The following is a 21139-nucleotide window of genomic DNA, read 5'->3' on the forward strand; positions in this document are numbered from 1 at the left end:
TAGATAATTTGACAACCAGGCTCAGAACTCGTGCTCATCACACAAAGATTTGTCCCGGGTAGGATTCGAACCCACCACACGCGGCGCTACGGTTGTTGCGGCGAGGTGACCGCTTAAAAATATAAGTTTAGAATGTAAGATCATTCGTAATTATTATACCTATACTACTCAAAGACACTATTCTATGGACACTTCCGACGTCCCACATGGCAGATGCGACAGCATAGGATCTTTTTTTTTAACTCTATCATCTCAACTTTAAATAAATGTTCAAAAAGACTTTCTGAGTATTTCTGTTGAAATTTCCTCAGTGCCAGGAGTTACGGAAGTTTATGTTGTAACATCCGTGCGAATGCAAAGCAAACGTAAAGTCGGTCTCATCAACAGAATTCTAGACCCCACGGCCGCTTGCTTTCTCTGGCCGTCACTCGAAGAACGGCACATATCTTGCGGCACTGTCTTGCAATATAAGTCATTTAGTACATAGGCAGAAGCTAATATAAACAGAAAACGAAAAACAGCTCTTGCAATTATAGTCATGCAAGAATACTTTTTTTACATTTTTTTCCGTATTTTGGAACACAACAATCAATTCCTATACACGAAAACAGGAAAAAATGAGAATATAGGAAAGATTACACATATTATTACAATAATATGTAGTAAGGTAAGTTTGAGAATCAAATCCAAGACAGGACTTCAAGCTCACGGTACCTACCTACTACCTACTAAGCGAACCTTTAAATCTCTTAGATAGATTCATTTAATTAATCACATAAAATGCCAATCGATATAAAAACTTTTTTTACAAAGATACTAATTTATTACGTTACACACCAATCACTTTTTTAAGTTTTGTACCTACGTAAGCAAGTATTAGGAATGACTATCACTTGCTCTCACGGTGAAGGAAAACATCGTCATGAAAACCTAGGATGTCTGAATTTTTTTTGTCTTGGCCAGCGTGGTTTACTCAAGGCCTAACTCCTCCGTCGCTCAGGAAGAGACCCTTACCTTGCAGTAGGACAGTAACGGGGTAAGACAAATATTATAATATAGGTAGGTACATAATGTAAAAAAGTTTTGAATTAATTAATTAAAAATTACGCAGGAATCGAACTCGGTTTCCGTAGCAATGTAACTACCTACCAACTACCTGTTTATCTAGATACTGCGAGGTGTCATCTAACATTTAACAATCAATCAGCAGTCCTCACCTTCGCTGCGTATCATATAAATTAATCTATTGTTGAACCTATGTTATAGATATCTACATGCAATCATATCGTTACAGGAACATATTGCTAAGGTTGACTAACTTGACTTTGACAAACATCTCATACACGACGGTCGCTTGTTCTATAAAATATCTCGACAAAAATGTAAGTAAAAAAATTGAATATTTTGTGTAATATTTTAGTTTGTTTTCTTCGAATTTTATCAACTTTTATGCTTCATACAAACTTTTAAATGTGTTTTGTAATAACTTTGCCAATGACATTGTAACTACTGCCATCTGTTGTGTACTCCGTGAATTTTTATGGCGTAATGTTGCCAATATACATAACACAACATAACTAATCAAAACATTTCGTAACTTTAAAAACAAAACTGTTTTAATTGAGTGGTTATGAAACTTGTGTTATTAATTTAAAACACTCTTCTTTATTATTACTTCTTGAAATTAATAATTATTGAGTGCTGCCAGTGTGTCAAAATACTAAGGAGGAATTATTTAAGAGGTAGGGTTTTCAAAGTTTTAAATTAATAAAACTTCTATCTCCGGCAAAAAATACTACCATGAAAATTACATAACAAAGTTAAATTATTGCTTTAATATAATTAATATTCTGGTTTTTCCTGCTGATACAAAATCAATATTGTACGGCCTTAGACGAGTTTCCTTAGAGAGGAATAGATGGCGTTACTCCAGGATCTTGGCCTAAAATGAAACTAGAGCACACATGAATATCGGTCGCAAGAAAGTTTTCCTGCAGCTCTCGTGGTATTTAACGCTCGCGTTATAAGGTCTATATTTGTTTACTCATCAGAAACGTTTCAGTCTATTGTCGATTAGTAGGACACGGTATACGGTTCGCGAGTATTCGTGTGAGTGTGTGCAGCAGTGCGGCAGCAAGTAGCTGTCAAAAACGACTGGACGGAAAACGAGTGCAATATTTCTTGTAAAAATGAATATCTTTAATTTATTAAACTAGACCAGAGTTATGTATACCCATACGTACACGTATGAAATAATATTATCTTGTTATTTAACAAGCAGTACTTACGCAAACTACAGACACCATGGTTCACTGTCATCCGCCGTTGGAGCTAGAGGAATTACCAAAAGAAGACGAAGAAAGATTAGAAACGCTATTTTCTAAATTAGACACCGATGGAAATGGGAAGATTGACATCCACGACCTGTCCAAGGCCCTCAAGGAGTTGGCTCCACACATTAACCGGAGTTACGCAGAGGTTAGAATGTAGACATTTCCTAATAATTGTGCTCCAGCTAACGGTTTCACCTTCCGATGATACGCTCGTTTACCTGTCGACACGTAAGCCGCGCTTTTCGCTGTTCGATGTTCAATATTATCCCTACTTTCTTTCTTTAACAAGAGAGATTTCTTTGCAGGTGCCTGTCACTTGCTAGTGTACCTAACTTTCTTTTAAAGTAAAACCTTATTGTGCGGTCACAAAACATTTTTTAATTTCAAACTGAGTTCCTTTGACATTACTGTGCATGTTGTTTTTTTTTATCTACATTTTGCTAACACAGTACCATTATGTATGGCCAGTGCTTATTACCTACACTATAATTCGTACACGCCGCGATTTTATTTTAAAACCCTACATGTCTTGATCAAAAATGTGTTATTACCATAGGCCTGTTAAACTTCATTATAGTATGCATACAATGTCTTAAGCCTGATAAAGGAAGGAGTTAGAACAGATAAATCACTGATATTGTAATCTCATGTCAAGATTTATTTATTCTGATGACAAAAGATAATGTTCCCATCATCCTCAGACTCTTTAAAATGTATTATGTAAAGTAGAATGCATTATCACCACAATCTCTGAGATTTATTTAAATAACAATGTATTTGTAGATAGCAATCAACAAATTCAAAAGCATTTGTTAGTTCTTTGATGAACTCTATTTAAATTCATCTAGCATACATTACATAAGTCATAGTATAAATGAATAAGAATTGTATTTCCTGTATTTTATCCTTCAAAAGGCTTAAATACTATAAGTAACAGAATGAGGAAAATATGAATGAGAAGATCTTTGACTACATAAATCAAACTTTTTCTTAAGTTAACTTCATAGTAATAATATAATTATTGTCATAATTAATCAAATTCCGTGCTCATTTAGTGGTACCTACATTAAACATTTCAATAGTATACCTACTTGTAGAACAATAGTTTTAAAATTTGCAATCTACTTCCTCATGGTATTACTACATTGCATTATTGTCTATGTACTAACAAAAGCACCAATGATATTAAAATGTATATAAAACCCCATTTTGACCACCATATAGACATAAAATAACCATTTAATAACAGTTTTAAAGTAATAAGTAACTTAATTATGTCAATCTCTGTCTCAATAATATTATCACCATTATTTTCTTATTACATCATTTATATTGGTTAGTACACAAACCGTAATGTTAAACACACATTACATCATTACTTAACCTTAAGCTGACTATAAATCTTTATAAAATGATTATCCTTAGTGGTTACTAATTTGGTAATTTATTAATCAAAAAACGATGTTTATCCAAAAGACATTTTCAGCATGGCTTTGCTCTCATGTATTAAAAAAAGAGTATTTTACCCTACATTACGAGACATTACCTATTAACGAGCTCACTCTCATCAATATCTGATCTATACTTGATTGGTTAAAAGTTGTAAAAACAAGTACATTTTCGAAATTTTCAACCAATTTTTAAAAGGAGACATAATATCATGACTTTTCGCGATCAAATTAAATTTAGCCCATAATAAATGGACAGCTGTCATATTATTAATTAAATAGAACATTATGACCGTCTGTTGATGAGCATCACACGTACAAAGCATGCACACAGTAATTAAAACTAAACTAAACTTCCTGTTTCAATGTGACATTACTCATATTAATATTCTATATTTTATACATAGTAGATTACTGATAAAAAAATAATGCCTATAAATTATTCCATAGACTATTTCTACGGTTAATAATCATAGAGAATCGATGAGTGGTTGAATGTATGCTATTTTATTAATAGATTCAGCTTTTTATTTTATTATTCCTATGTGGTTTGCCTTTACGGTTCACTTTTAAATATGAATTTTATTAAATACAGAAAAAACTCAATCACTTTCACATTAATAATATCAGTAGAAGATTAGTATATGTATTAACTTGTTACATAAGTTTAATAAAATGTCCAACTATTACATATTAAACTTGCATAGTCTGCATTGCTTCATATAAAGGTCATAAAAACACATGTCCTGTCACCATTTTATTACCATTCTTAATAATACACATTGCATGTTAGTTTCTATATTACTGGCATACAAAAACCTATAAGACCACACCACAGACAAGATCAAAATTTATATAATTTTTTATTTTGGATAATTAATAATTACTTTGAACTGTAAAATTGAGACCGCTAAGATCTTACCGGTTCAAATATTTGCAGGCACGTTCAAAGAAAAGCCTTTTATTTCACATCTTTCACACCAGTGTTATTGTGATGTAACTAGGCTTAAGATATAAATAGTATTATAAGGAAGCACTTGTACTGCCTTGCTGCATTTGTTATTTATCACTAGTTCAAGACAATATAAAATAAAAACCTTGCAGAAATCTTTAAGAAGAATTATCCATAAAAATCTCATGGCCAGTTTCATCTCTTAAATAAGTATTGGTAAGGTTATAAGGTGGAATTTGAACATATTTTTCACACATTTGTTGCCACTTTGTTTTTTGGATAGATTATCTAACACTTATCCATGAGCTAGGAAAATGGCCAAGAGTAATCCTGTGAGATATGGGTGTATAGGACCCGGCTATTTCCTATGTCTAAACTCACTGGTTCATTGCGTACCTACGTATATCATTATCATGTGAATATGTGGCTACTACAATTGCGAGCAGTCTAATACCGTGAATTATTATCCACAGCTGTTGTTTCATATCTAGGAATAACTTTTTTCAGTATTGCGGTAAAGGTCTCGCAATGAAAAACTGTCTCTATTTTTCCTAATCTAATTTCAAATCATGATGCCTATGATATATAGTTTCACTTGATAGAATAACATCTTTTTATGGAACAACTGCCGTAAGATCTCTGTAATCTACTACCGAATACTCAATCGACATTAAATTTTAAGTTACAGTCAAGACTGGTGCTGTCCAACAGGCTTCACAAGTGTCTCTTTTGAAAACTATTTTACGTCAAATTGATGGTCACTATTCAGTTCATTGCTGCTTTGACGCAAAATGTTAATCAATATAATCTAAGGGAGAAAACAATGTACCTGCAGCATAGTGGCTTTCAAATAGTTGTCAACTGAGATTCGTGTTAGCCCGCCTGGTTACCTTGACGGACGTGTGTTGTAGCGATAGTTATAACTTAGAGCGTGACTTAAAATTAAGTGCGTTTGAGAATATTGTTGTTTGATTTCAAAAAGATGTTTTTTTTTCTAACATTGGTTAAATATGGCGTTTTCAGAAGTTCCTGGCAAAGTCTGGCTGGAAGGACGGCGGAGATGTCACTCTGTCCGAGTTCATTCACTATGTACGCGAACATGAGAAGAACCTCAGGCTCCAGTTCTCTCATCTCGACAAGAATAAAGACGGTAATTATTACTACTACTCGCCAATTATTCTATATACATACGTTTATAAAATCATGCCTTTTTTCCTCACGGTGATAGGTAGAAAACAAAGAACGCCACGAGCAACCAACTAACTTCTTTCGGTTCATTAAGATTTTTTGCTCTGTTTGGCAAAAGTCTCCTCCCAAACAGGGGGTTAGGCCTGGAGTAGACCACACAAGCCCAGTGCGGATTACATTACTAAAATTATTACATTAAATATTATAATTTCACATCTTACTTCACATGTTTCCACCTATTTCGAAAGGAATTTACTTACACCTCTCTCCTTTCTTCCCTAAGGTGTAAACTATTTAAAAACATAATCATTGGGATATTTCTAATGGCATTAAAATCATCATAACTACATTTATTTACGCATTTAATATGTAGCCTAAAATGTACCACTTAATTTACTTTACCTTTTCTCAATTGTGGTTGGCAAACGGGTTTCCCACTTAACAATATTACCTGGTGCATAAAATATCCCAGAGGCAATTGGCTTAAAATATCTAGAATGTTATTGAATTTTCCTCCAACGAAATTATCCAGTTCTTAGTTTGGTGACATGAGACTGAAAAGCACAATATTTTACCTAACTATTAAGGATATAGTAACACATATACTTGGATACTTAACCTACGTATATAAAATCACGTCTTTTTCCCATAGAACTAAGACGACGCGACGTTCCCTACAAACTTAATTTGCTTATTAAACATAGACTTTACGATGAAGCGTAAAAAATGCTTTTTCATATCATAAAAAGACGCGTTACCAATAGCTTTTAATCCTCCATACAATTTTTGAAACAAAAGCACAATTTGTGTATAAAATACCACTTAACATATTAAAAAGAAAGTAATTATGAATCAATTACGAGAGTAGACAGTACGGCGGTCGTTATCTAACGTACTTCTACATATACTTACTACGCTTTTAGTCCGCGGCCCAATTCTGGAACTTGGCAACTATTCGCTCCAGAAAATACTACCCTAGCAATAGTCGACTGACATTTTCATGAATCAAATTATTCTCATATTGCTTGCCAAAGGGTCAATGCACTTACTTTAAAGCGGTTTCTGGGTTTCCGTACCTAAAGAGTAAAACAGAACCCTATTACTAAGACTCCGCTGTCTGACTGTCTGTCTATCTCCTGGTTGTATCTCATAAACAGTGATATTATAGCTGACATTTTCACAAATTATGTATTTCCGTTGCCGCTATAACAACAAATACTATTTTTTTTTTAATAAAGCATTAATGGGTCCCCATACAATAAACGTGATATGTTCGTTTTTTTTGCTTTATATTAAAAAAGGATAGGTATAATCTTCAAAACTTCAAATTCAGCAGATGACAGTACGAAACCCTTCATGCGCGAGTTCGACTAGCACTAGGCCGGTTTTAGTTTAGTATACTTCTTACGTGTTAATACTTAGGTCTAAACTTAACCGTTCTCTATCCCATGGTTAGGTAGGAGGTAGTTTAGTACAGTCACGGCATCGTCTATACGTTTGAAAAGGTCAGAATCGTATGTTTCGTTAATCGACCTTTTTTAGAGGCGAGCTTCAATAAATTAAAATATTCATGAGTATGAAGTCTGGTTCAAATCTATTTTAGTACCTTTTTCATTTGGTGGGTAGTTTAGGATTACCGAAAAGAAAACCTATCGAATAAAAAATGCCCTATTGTATAAGCCTTCATACAGATACATGCATACATAAAATCACGCCTTGTTCCCATCGGGGGAGTCAGAAAAGAATGCCACTCAACACGATCCTTACAAACTTCCTTTATTCATTCACATTTATTTATCTTGTCATACAGTACCTATTCCCAATTATAGTTAAGAGTACTACGCATCAGTTCTTAAATACCAAATAACTAAGTTTCAAAACCAAATGTAGTATGTCAACCATTTGTTTATCGCATATTGGCGCGTTCCAAATTCCTCCATAAATACACTACGCTATTCACGTTATAGTAAACCTTTTGTTCTAAACTTGTCGAGTTATCGCTCTCAGCTGTCAGCATATGGTGTTGATTACGTCACTATTGCGTGACGTCATGCCGTCTCGCTTCATAAGGTGGGATTCACTGAGTCACACACTAGGTACCTACATATTGTACTAGGCATACATAACTTGTAAACGGTTTGTGCACAGCCAAATGATTGAATCTCTTAATGGCTGACCGCTATAATCACAATCGAATCAAATCGTTGAGGTCAAATATTTTGACTCTGATTGACAAAGTTGCAAGTGCATTGGAAAGTTGACGGTTCGGTACAACCGTGTTAAATTGGGTTCAAATGTCGAAACCCTTTTACTGATTTGCAAATGATAGGTTCAGATTGTATTATTGATTTTTTAAAGTACCCGCACGCAATATTTTTTTAATAAACAAACAACAACAACAGTTTGCCGTTTCTTGTGTATTTGTAAAGACTTACAATACGAATTAAACAAAGCATAGTTTTCCCTATAGGTAATAATTCCTAATATACGAATTAAATGGATAAACTATCCTATTGTTAAAATCGAATTTATAAAATTCTCGTCTACATAATCTAACAGTATGTACCTACGTAATGTACGTATTGCCGAACTCTTTCGAAACAGTTTGGCGAGGCGTATTTAGTAACTCCTAATAGGACAGGAAAAAATAATAATTTAAGTGCCAAAACATTTTTTTCCGGGTCAGCTAGTAACATACAAAAATGTATCCCCTGGGTAACTAACCAAGCTAGAGGTAGTATAATCTATCAGAAAACAAAGTTAGTAGTATATGTCCTTTAAACATAGCATGACAGCAGAATATATTAGAATAATCCATTACTATGAATGCATATCGTGCTGACAATTAGACACGCGGCCAGATGACCTAGGTACTACATTAGTGACTAGTTGCGACCCGCGGCTGCGTCCGTGGGGAAATAGCAACAGAAGTCAAAGAATGTAGGACGGGTAATAAGGTTTCTTTTTCTTCTTTTCCCGGGGGACTAAAGCAATTCTTAACTAAAGTAATTAATAGTTGAGCAGTAAAGCCGTCTTGTGATTAAGAGGTCTTTGGTTTTGTTGTCTTTTCTGTAGGAAAAAGTACCTGAGAAGGAGAAAAAGGGCGTTAATTATTTTCGTGAAAATGGTTGAATTATTACAGACTGACGCATTTCAGGTGCTCAAATGATCCCAGAAAAGTACGACATGTGATGTCACTATGTTGTATTTCTATACTAAAATGTAAATCTCATAAAGAATAGTTGATTTGACAGGCAGTCAACTATATGAACTATCATATTGTGGTTGGGATTGCTACTACAATGGCTGTATCTTGTTATAAAAGAAAGCCTATATGACGTTTATTTAATTGATGTCGTGAATTTACGCTTTGGAAATGAAAAAGAAATCTATTGTTTTCTTATCGCATTCATACAATCCAACATCAGTAAACGTGATTAGGTAGTAAGATTTCTAACTAATATTAATTTCTACTAATATTATAAATGCGAAAGTTTGTGAGTATAGATGGATGTATGTACGTTTGTCTCTCACGAAAATAATACTGAATGGATCAACTATTACAGTAAAAATTTGATACACAGATAGTTTATAACCTAGATTAACACCTCGGAAAATCTTTTCACGCAGACGAAGCTGCGGGTGATATCTAGATATTCATAATTTGCATGTTTTCACGCTGTACGTACCATACTAACAACCTACCAACTTAATAACATACTAACTTACACACAGAATCGACTATGTATAGCAGATTATGTACATCTATTTCACACTTTATGTTTAATAAAGTGCTATCAAAATCGCCATAACAGTTAACCATAACAGTCGCATAAGAGATAAACAGACGGACGCACAGAACGAACAATGTATAACACATTATGTACATACATTTTCACACTGTATATTTAATAAAGTGCCACCAATATCGCTATAACAGTTTACGCATAAAAGCGTAACAGACTGACACACAAAACAAACTACATATAGCACATTATAATGGAATAGCACTAGTGACGTCACCGTTGTTACCCGCTGTTAATTATCGCGCCTCCCACACGCTAGTTTTATTTCTATCAATCATTTGTAATTGACTATTGTATTTGTATGTCGATACATTAAATGAACTGTTTGGATATCACACTGACAGTGATGTTAGTTATACCGTCAGTTCTATATAAAAAAAAAATTAATTTGTATTTGTAGTTTTTGTTTCATAGCGCAATAGTTAAAATAGTCTTTATGTGGCTACCGGGAAGGTCGTAGGTTTGGTATATTGTTAATGAAAGGATTGTATATAAAACTTCTAGAAAGGCTTTTCTAATTCGTTTTTTAAGCCGTCATCTTAACTTCTTCTATAATCTTAACTTAATAGTCTATCTGCAAGCTATAACAAATCTAGAGAGCATTTACTAGAAAATACATGAAGTATTTAAATTTACTTCATGAGAAACAAAAGTCAACTATCACATGACTTAAATGAAAATCATATGATCATAGTTAATGTTTATCAAACATCGTAGCACTATCCTCAGTATGTAACCAGTGGAATAAAAATGTTACATTTATTGGTTGTTTGACCGTAATTGTTACTGAACTGTAAAACTAAACTGTTACTGTTTTTATTTTTAAAAGGTATGGTTATAGTTAATTATTTACTTCAGATCAATAGACTGTATACTATTTTGGCGATGTCCTGCAAAAGGGTCAGGTGTGTAGTAATCGTAACCGAAGGTCCTGTATGACAAGATGTAGGGATGTGAATATAATTAAAGTGAAATAAATGAAAAATAAGAAATAGTGGGGTTTTTAGCAAGTGGTATTTTGTAGTCCCTGTCTACCCCTATAGAAAAAGGGCGTTATTTGGTGTGTATGTACTTACTATAGCTAACTAACGGTTAATTTCCAGGCAACAACATTAATTTAATAGAAATAACACAAATATCTTATCGTTCAAGTACTCAGCTGGTTCTATACTCGTGCTCGAAGCCTTCACAACGAACGATACACGGTCACGGCCATTGCTAACACGCCAACATACCAACATCACCAACATACCAACATTTGATCCAATTATTATACCAACCTTTGGGCCAACATTTTAGTATGTCATTCATGTTTTAAGTTTAGCCAGTCAAAGGTCCTTGAGCGGTCTGAACTACTTTGACACTAGGTTTGGCCACTAACCATACGATAAGAAGAAGGATGTTTTATCACTACCGAATAGGCGTTGTCAGCTTATTATGTAATTTCTACAGATTTGACTATACTTTTTATCAATTGGATAAGTTATCCGACATAATAATATATCGGACATCATCAATAATTGTAAAAGTAAATTGAATGTGATTTTTCCCTTGTTTTCAGGCAAAGTGGATTTGGAGGAGCTCATTTCGGCGTTTGCAGATCTGGGAATTGCGATAGGCAGAAATGAAGCAACTAACTTGTTGAAAAGGTGAGATTTTATCCTTTAGAGTAAAGCGACTTTAATTTAAAGCACTGCGATTTGTTTTTATTAAATTATAGCACATAGCGCAAGCGAATTTCTATTTCTTAATAGGTATTCTTGTGTATTATTTACTTAACTAATAAGTCTTAAATAAACAAGGCCAAAAACCCCGTTAGTTGTGAAAACTAACAAAAACAATAAAAAATAAAATGTTTCAGAAAAGCTGTTTGGCCAATATTCTGGTGGTAAGTCGAAAACCACGAGTAGACTGTGGCTTAGACTCGCTAAACATTTGCTAATGTTTCAAACATTGCCATTAAACAAATAAAAAAAAAGGCTGAATGCCATCCGACCTTCGACCGACTTTTTGACATAACGTTTGACAGCTGTCATTAGGTTCGAAATTTAAAATCTTAATCATCATAAGCCCGGATTCTGAGTACATTTAGCGGTAGTTTATCTAAGGTCAATTTGGGTAACTGAATCATTTGGGTAACATTGACATGGGGTTATGAACTAGTTTCGATTATTTTTTCATATGAAACCAACAGAATTGATAAAGGTTTATTTTTGTTTTGCAAGCTTTTATTAATTGTGGTGGTTTCATATGAAAAAATAATCGAAACTAGTTCAAATTCCCACTGTCAATGTTACCCAAATGATTCAAAGTTACCCAGGTTGACTGTATTCAATTGCGTTTTTTTATATGAGTTTAAACGCTATTGAATAGATAAACTACCGCTATATGTACCTCAGAAACCTTGGGTTAGTACCATACTGGCTAGGTTTTGTAATTAAAATATAAAAGTGCATGTTGCTTGGATTTTTATAATATTTTTCTATATTGATTCTCCATAATGTTTTTGGGCAAAGCGACCGATGTTACTTTTTTATTATATAAGTTATATTATTTTTCTGCGATTTTTTGTTACTATAGTTTTTTTACTAAGTTGTCTGTATTTTCTTCTTTCTCTAAGAATATGTTTAAGTTTGTTATCTTAAAATATTCAATTAATACTTATAGTTTTATTATATATTTATATTACTATCATTTTAAAACTCTCTTACTTATTTCTTTGGGCTAATGCGAGATCCAGATATGTAGAGTTATGAACACACTAAACTATAGCTGCATATAATATAACATATAATGAACACATAAGCAATCTTATTTACTCTAAACATTTTTAATTTAGTTTTTTTAGTAGTAAAAAAGTAACTATCGGAGAGACACTTTTAAAATAGTATATTTTGTACAATATTCAAGCAACATGGACTCAAACATCGTAAGATCACATGCTTCAAGTGCTGCAAAATATAAACTGCGTAGGTAGGCTGTTCGATTCCGTTTTGAGTTGATTTGACACATGCCGTGTGGTTTTTCTCATTGGTTGATAAACGCTAAAAATAATTTCGTATGCTGGTAAATTCATTTAACAAAAGATCATTTCGTTCATAACTAATTAAAGGATATCATATTAAAAGCATTTTATGATCATTGAAAATTCACCGTTTAAGTATGTAGCCTGTATCAGCTTAAGATTTTTAACGAGATTCTTTTCATACATTCTTGATTGGATAGGATAACATAGAGATCTAATAGGAATAGGATATCCAAAACAATTGTACATCCTTGTCCATAAATTATATTGTTTTAATTATAAACGTCGCAGAAGCTCTGATTAGTTGTACGAAGATTTGTCACTTTCAATTTTGTACATGAGAGAAATAGACAGACACTGTATTTAATCAGGTTCTTATCGAAATTTTGACATCACAATAATTCTTTATTCACATAGTAAGAGCATAGTGTACGAAAAATAAACTAATTTAGCCTTATAACTTATATTTGAAACGGTCCGTCCCGGCTTCGCAGCGGTGGAGATTTATTTTGTAGTTTTAGTGGGGATCCTTTTTTTTTTTAATTTAAAAAGCTTAAATCAAGTGCCTAAATCTATGGTAATGCAGCAGTTGGGCTAATTTGATACAAACATACATAAATACAAATATTTAATCCTTATAATGTTAGTATTTCAATAATAGAACACAGAAATGTATTAAAAAAGTAAATAAAATAAAAAAGTAATAAAGTCACATAGATCACAGTCATCCAGGCTATCGATGTCACTGGCCTTACTTGTACCATCGAGGCACATCATAGGCTTTATTGAACAACCACGCCACTCACGATCATAGATGTAGAGCAATATTATCACTATACTATCAATAGTATCACTTGTGAAAGTTTACCGTCGACGGTAAACGATGTGAAAAATGTTAAATTTTATATTTTGTACGGCATCTACGGCCACATAGTTGCCTCTATTCTGTTGGAAAAAGTTAGATAAAGAAGATTAGCTGTATATTTGAAAGGATTTTTTTCAGAAATGTTCGGTACGGAAATAGATAATTGAATTATGTCACATTTTCAAACATATTTGGATTATGTTGAAAAATCGTAATACCCACTACTTATAACTATACTCAATCCCTACATTTCGTATACAGTAGGCTTCCTTCTTTTCAGTTCTTAACGTCTATTCCGACAATAGAAAAAAATAGATTTAATTTGCTACATAAATGCACACTTGTGCTACTACTATTGAAAACTCCTCACTTCTTAACTTAAGTAGGAACCAACCGTAGTACCGTACGACGGTAAATAATATAAAGCATTCATGTAGTAACACATTACGCACTTACACTTAGTTAATAAATTATTACACGGAAAGGCTGAAAACGTTTAAAAGGCTATACGTGTTTGTCGCGTTGACTTTTAATTATTCATATATGAAAGCGTTTTTTGCGTCAATTAAGAGATCGAACTTGAAAATTGTATTGTTTTTAAAACTGTGTTTAAGTTATTTCGAGCCTCATTGAGAAATAGATAACGTGTAACTAAGATAAATGAATTTTGAAGTAGAATATTGGGCATATTCAGTATGTTGGTCGGATCAGAATGAATGTTTTTAAGAATTCTTATAAATTATTAGGCACCTTCAGTATGTTGATCGAATGAAGGTTTTCAAAGTTATTTGATTAAGAAGAGTAATGATTTTTACGAGCGATGAGATATGTATTGATATTGATTGTTAATTCAAAGATAGAGATTATAAAAAACTATATTGAGAATTTTACTATAAAGAATAAATATGAACTGTGATATGAATCATTCACAGTATCGTTTTCGAGAGTGCCATGGGAGAAAGATTATGTCGTGCAATAATCTAATAGACATTTACAGAAATTAGTATTAAAATGTTTAAATTCTATTTTTACAAAGCTCTTTTATAGCCAACTAGCTGACCCGCGCAACTTCGCTTGCGTCACATAAGAGAGAATGGGTCAGAATTTTCCACGTTTTTGTTACACTTTTTACTGTTACTCTGCTCCTATTGGTCGTAGCCTGATGATACAAAATATGTTTTTTTTTCACGAAAAATATTCTCAAAATTATTTATATCTCTTAATATTATGTAACGAAGTTGCGCTAAGGCATAACCGTCATTAAAACAGTTGCCATGACAACGGAATTTTGTTATTTCAATGTCATTATAATATTGATTATTCGCGACTTCGTTCGCTACCTGAATTTTCCCGGGAAATGCGTCATTTTCCCGGGATAAAAAGTAGCCTATGTCCTTTCTCGAGTATCAAAATATCTCCATACCAAATTTCATGCAAATTGGTTCAGTAGTTTAGGCGTGATTGAGTAGCAGACAGACAGACAGACAGACAGACAGACAGACAGACAGACAGACAGAGTTACTTTCGCATTTATAATATTAGTATGGATTATATTTCTAGTACACAGTATGTAGTCAGAGGTAGTTGAACTTTAACTAGAATAGTATATTTCTAATAAATAAGTAGGTATACGTAGTTCTTTGAGTTAACGTGATCCGACACGCACTTCGACAATTATCTACAACACCAATACCACTGACTAGGGTAGAACCGAACTTTAAACTTTTTGTTACTAGGCAAGTGAAATTCAATTATTTTATTTTTTTATGGTTAAGTAGCAGCAGCATAACAACAAACAGTAGCATATTATTATATGGAGTAGTTAATTCAATCCTTCTAATTATAATTATTAGAAAAAATACACATTATGATTTTAATTAATTTTATAAATATGTAACAACAGATTACTAAATAAGCTTATTACGGAAATTCGAGAAATAAAGTCAAATCAGGTATCAAAAACAAATTATTAATAACTTAAGGGACTTAAACGAGGGAATCTATCAATAAACCCATCAAACCAAAACGCAATGTACAAAAGTTCAAAAACATTCAAAACGCATGTCGGGTGTTCATCACATTGGCGCATGAGTTCACCGGGTGTCGCTGTCTCCCTCACTCTCGGAGTTTGTCCGCAGGATGGACCAGGACGGCAGTCTGAACATCAGCTACGACGAATGGCGGGACTACTTGCTGCTCGCTCCGGCGTCGGACATACACTCGCTCATACATTTCTGGAGGCACTCGACTGTGAGTACTTAGCTTTATAACTACGAATTCGAAACAGGAGGTCTTTGAAAGTATAGCAGTAGCGCGATTCTGTACAGTTATTACTGTCGAGTATCGAAATTTTGACATTTAGAATGAATTGCCAAAATAGTTCCTACGACGCCCGTCAGAGGCGCTGATCAGATTTTCTATAAAATTTCTCAATGACGGGCCGGTTATCGGTAGTCGATTGTGATAGAAAATCGGGGACCGTGTATGTAATGCAATTAGCATTACATACACGGTCCCCGATTTAAATCTCAAGTTTAAGTAAGCTCTAAGACTAAATTCTAAGACTTTTTATTTCATGTTCATCTCAAAATAAAAAGCGATCTCTAAGTCTTACATCCACGAGTAACTAGCGATATCTAATAACTTTCAAAGACCTGTCTGGTTCGAATTTGCAGATTTTACAGGTACTCCTCAAGATAATTTAAATGAAATCGGGAATCGAACTTGTAGCTTTACTATTTTACGTTGTATGGCTATCAAATTGAGATTACTGTCGCGCAACATGCATTTTACCTTTGCCCGCTTGACAGCGGCACTCGTTGGATAGTTGCAACGACTGCAAAAATCGCCTATAGCCTTGTGTAATATGGCAAATATTTAAAACCTTTCAATCACAGAGTTAAATTACATGTTCTAATAATAACCATAGTGTGATTGTTTTAGTACAGTCAACTTGGGTAATTTTGAATCATTTGGGTAACATTGAACGTGGGAATTTGAACTAGTTTTTAATATGAAACCAACACAATTAATAAAGATTCATTTTAGTTTTTAAACTTTTATCAATTGTGTTGGTTTCATATGAACTACAAAATTCTCTAGAACATTCTTTCACACTTTCTTGATAATATTGATATGTAATCCATCACTGTTGTTATCGAAATAGCTTTAAAAATCATGATTATCATGAGAAATCGTACGATTATTGTCATACATCAATGCATCAATGTTACGAAATATTGACAATATAGAGATATGTCAGGTTATGTAAAAATATGACCTAATAAAAGCAACGGCCAATGTCAATGTTATTTGTTTATCTTTGAAGATTGACGTTTCTACTGTGTTTAAGAATACGAATGGAACTCTTTTTTAGCATTAAGCTGCTAAATGATTAAGCTGTTTTGGATTAAATTTTGCATGTTTGATAGGGTTTACGGTTATTGACTTACAGTAGATTGAATCGGAGCACAAATAAAGATTTTGCGCTTTTCGAGCACTTTAGAACAAAATATTTAACAATTGTTAAATAATTTCAGTGTGTTAGTAAGTTAAAAGTCAGTTCTAATTGTATTATTATTTAATTCAGAGTACATATACATTTTTTTCAAAACATAATTTCAAATAGTTAAATCAACTCATTCAAAGTTTCTTACTAGTACCATAGTCTAATCATAGATGGCGTTACTAGGTATAAAATATATACGTGATTTAAGTTGGAGTTTTTCGTCGAAGTAATTACCTACAATAGATAAAATATAATTAAATATATGCGTATTTACATCTTATCACATTTGTATATTGTAAAATAATAAGTAAACAAGGTACACAGTTTCATGACCATTGACCTTACTGAAGTTTACTGTGGCGGACGAAATAAGGTTTTCTCAAAGATCTGACGATGTATGAAATGTTTTGACTTATTCGTTTTACTATACAAGTGTTGAACATACAGCCACATTTCCATAAGTCTCTGACCAAATTATATCTTCCGTTACCCTACATTTCGAAGCATAAATCTTATTTCACCGAAAAACCATCTTAAATTGATTGAAATCTTCTTCTTTATACCTGATTTTGTTCAGGTATTTATTAAAATTTCGTAGTGAAAGGATCGTTACGTAGCGAACGTCGGGTAAACAAATAAGGTATCCTAACCTTTCCTCTTTCTTTAATTGTGTACCCCGCGAGCTAGTGGTAGATTCAGTAATTGTAACGACTATCATAAGTGTCAATATTTGACCTAAATTAATAAATGATTTGTTTTTGATTCTAATTTTCAATCACATTTATGACCCGATGGATTATAATATTGTTAAAGGGGTTTTGATAATTGTAAGTCGCTCAGCGACTTTTGGAGTTAACTGTATTTATAATACCTATCCCCTACAAAATATAAAGGAAAGATTCAAACAAAAATTCTGATGACAGAATAGATAGACCCATCTATTCTAAGTTATTCCTAATATAGACATACAATAACGATTCCTACATACATTGCGACAAACATGCGTCACTTATCTAAATCTTAAGCTATTCTTATCCAATAACTATTTTTTATGTAAATGCGTTATAAATAAATGCTATAAATAAAACAAAATATTTTTACTGGGATTGTCGTCATAGTGACGTCACTGTTGCTTGTATTGTATGGAGGTCGAAGTTTATCAAGATAGTGTTAGTATCGTTTGTTTATTATTGTTATTACCTGTTGAGGAAAGAAAACTTTAGTAAGACGCAACTTTTTTGGTAAAAATAGTTGGCAGGCAGCATCCCCGTCACATCTGAATTAGATAGTTGTCTTTTCTTTTCCTTTTAAGAAAATTAGGTCTCCAAATCTGGAAATGCAAAATAAACATTAGAGAGAACAAGAACCAGTTACTAAATGCTAAAAAATGATATATTTTTAAAAAATTCTTCGACTGTTAAAAATCCGTTCCAAAGATGATCTTGATTGACTTATGATTAAGAAATTTATGTTATCTATCTATTTAAGCCACTTCTACCCACAATTGAGCAAAGGTCCCCCCCCCCCTCTCAATACGCCATTTTTTATGAAATAATAAACATCTTAAGATCTTTTTTTTGCGTCCGGAAATTGCATTACTGCGTGTCCCGCCCCAGGGAAGAAAGCGGGGTTCTCTCGGGCTCTCCCGCCGGCTAGGCGTTCCGGCTGGGCATATCGACTAAAACCTGACGGTGTTCCTTCCACGGTCACCATAACGTAGCTAGGACGCGGTACCTCCAATCGGATACTCCGCGTCCCAGCCGAAACCTCTTAAGACCTAAAAGCCCTGAAACGAGTTCTTATTAACTCATTTGAATTTCATTTCTCCCGATGTATCTGTGAATTCAAAATGTTGTTTACAGCGTGTGTTACACGTGACCAGTGATTATAAGTCCGTATTATTGATGCACTGGATTTTTCCACAATAATAAACAAATCGAGATAGTTGCAAGCCCTGATAGTAACTTTGAGTAGTTCGGGCTTATGTCTGAAGTTTTTTATTACCTTAATAGGAATATGTAGCTTTTCGTTCTTTGTTGTAACAGGAAATCTAGTTTTGACTAGCAGTAGTGCAATTCTCTACTGTCGGTACTGTCGAGTATCGAGAGTTTGACGTTTAAAATCTACTGCCAAAATAATTTATATCATGCCCACTAGAGGCGCTGAACCGATTGTCAAACAATATTTATATTATTATTTTTTAATATTTTTTTCGATACCTAGCCGTTTGCCGGTAGTCGAGCTACAGTTGTATGTATTTATCTTCGGTAATTCAAACAGGAATTGGCAAATGAATGGTTTCGTAAATTGATGATTTCTTTTTTATGTATCTAGTAGACAGCATCTTTATGTGAATAGCAGAATTTAGTACGTTTCTAAGTGTGTCTCTGTTAGCAGAAGCAAATAGCTCTCCTTTTACCTTGTGGATTAAACCCTTAATTTAATTATTCTTTGTTTCTGGCCATATATACAGAAACGCCAATCATCCAGATAAAAAATGATATGTGTGACTCGTTTTTAGCATGACTATTAAATATATGAATGATTAAGACGCTTTGATAGTTCAGAGTATCTGTTGATCGTATGGATAGATTAGGTTAATTCTTCACAGTTTTTTTGTAAAAATCCTAAAATAATAAACGAACAGTAGCCGGTTTTGACTTCTATATAGACATTTTAAAGAGTACAGAGTTCCTCCATGCTTCGGAAGGCACGTTAAATTGTGGGTCTCGGCTATTACTTTCAAAAATCTTTAATACGTTACCAGTAGTCAGAAGCTTGAAAGTCTGACAACCAGTCTTACCGAGGAATATCGTGTTATAACCCAAATAACTTGGGTAGTGGAGGTTCGATAGGCAGTCGCTCCATGTAACATACTGGTATGCAGCTGCATTTGGTGAGACTGGGAGCCGACTCCAAGATATTTTGAAGAAAGGACTGATGATTACGATTTGTATGTTTGTAAATTCCCACGATGTTAATGGGTTCTGTAAAATTGATTACAGTTTCTCTACAATTCGGGTTACTAAGCAGTTATCATTTCAATATTATACTATTTACATAACAAGCCGGCCATTAACACTAGTACGCGAAGGTTAAAGCCACTTATTGTCATTATTTCAATCAGATTTTATTAAAAATAATGTTTTTGATAAGAAGCAATTGTATTGCACTTATTAATATTCGTAAGTTCAATTATTAAGCTCGACATCTTTTGAATTAATTACCAATTAGCTAATTGTATTGAAAAAGTGCCAGAGTGCAAGAAAATAGTAGGGGATTCCAATCTCTATAGAAAACTTCTCACTATTTTTGTAGGATTCTTTTTATAAGTAACCAGCGCAGTGGTCCGATTTCATCTGTGTATCCAATTTGATCCCATTGATTCCATTGCCGTGGGAATTTCGATCTCATTGATCACATACAAACCTGGTCCCGACAGTTACAAACATATTTATGAAAGAACTACCCAATTTAGTTAAGTTGTTCAAAATTTATACGCGCACATACATTTCAGTACTCCATTTTTTTTTAAATATAATATTATAGAAAGATATCTAAAGACGTCAAAGGCTTATTATAGAAAAATAGATAAGAAACGTCAAAAGCTCGTTAGCTGGTGTCACCAACCGTAGATCCTTGGTTCAGTCTATTGGTTAGCATCAGTTCAGTTCACACCTGCTCTATATTGTAGTCTGTTACTATGATTTCCTACAAGTAATGGTGTTGTGTCTTCGGCACGAGGATATAACGTGCTTGGAAACATTAGCAAAGCATTTAAAAGCTAAATAGTTCACTTAACAATAATGACCGCTCATTCATCTTACAAGTCATCACAATCGTTCAACCACTTATCTTATCAACATGAATGAACAATTCGGTGGAAGATTAGAATTATCATTCGATGAATGTACAGAACACAGTTTCCTGAATTTGCAAAAAACTTAAAATGAGAAGCACAAAATACCTAACAATACTTTACTTTTCTAATCTTAGATCATCTTCAAAACCATC

At 33.3% G+C, this 21139-nt stretch overlaps 1 protein-coding gene across 2 annotated transcripts in view; it reads left to right on the forward strand.

Annotated features, from left to right (window-relative positions):
- The first annotated feature begins 2001 nt into the window (after positions 1-2001).
- Positions 2002-21139, forward strand: part of SCaMC (Short Calcium-binding Mitochondrial Carrier) — an 83860-nt gene continuing 64722 nt past the window's right edge. Inside the window, exons 1-5 of one of the 2 annotated variants that reach the window (XM_076134336.1) lie at positions 2002-2478; positions 5757-5883; positions 11289-11376; positions 11589-11615; positions 15756-15867. In XM_076134336.1, coding sequence (XP_075990451.1) covers positions 2305-2478; positions 5757-5883; positions 11289-11376; positions 11589-11615; positions 15756-15867 — 528 coding nt within the window. In that variant the 5' untranslated portion in view covers positions 2002-2304. The remainder of the gene's footprint in view (positions 2479-5756; positions 5884-11288; positions 11377-11588; positions 11616-15755; positions 15868-21139) is intronic. The other variant, XM_076134337.1, reaches the window with a different exon arrangement.

Source organism: Anticarsia gemmatalis, chromosome Z (genome assembly GCF_050436995.1).
Source record: "Anticarsia gemmatalis isolate Benzon Research Colony breed Stoneville strain chromosome Z, ilAntGemm2 primary, whole genome shotgun sequence".
NCBI lineage: Eukaryota > Metazoa > Arthropoda > Insecta > Lepidoptera > Erebidae > Anticarsia > Anticarsia gemmatalis.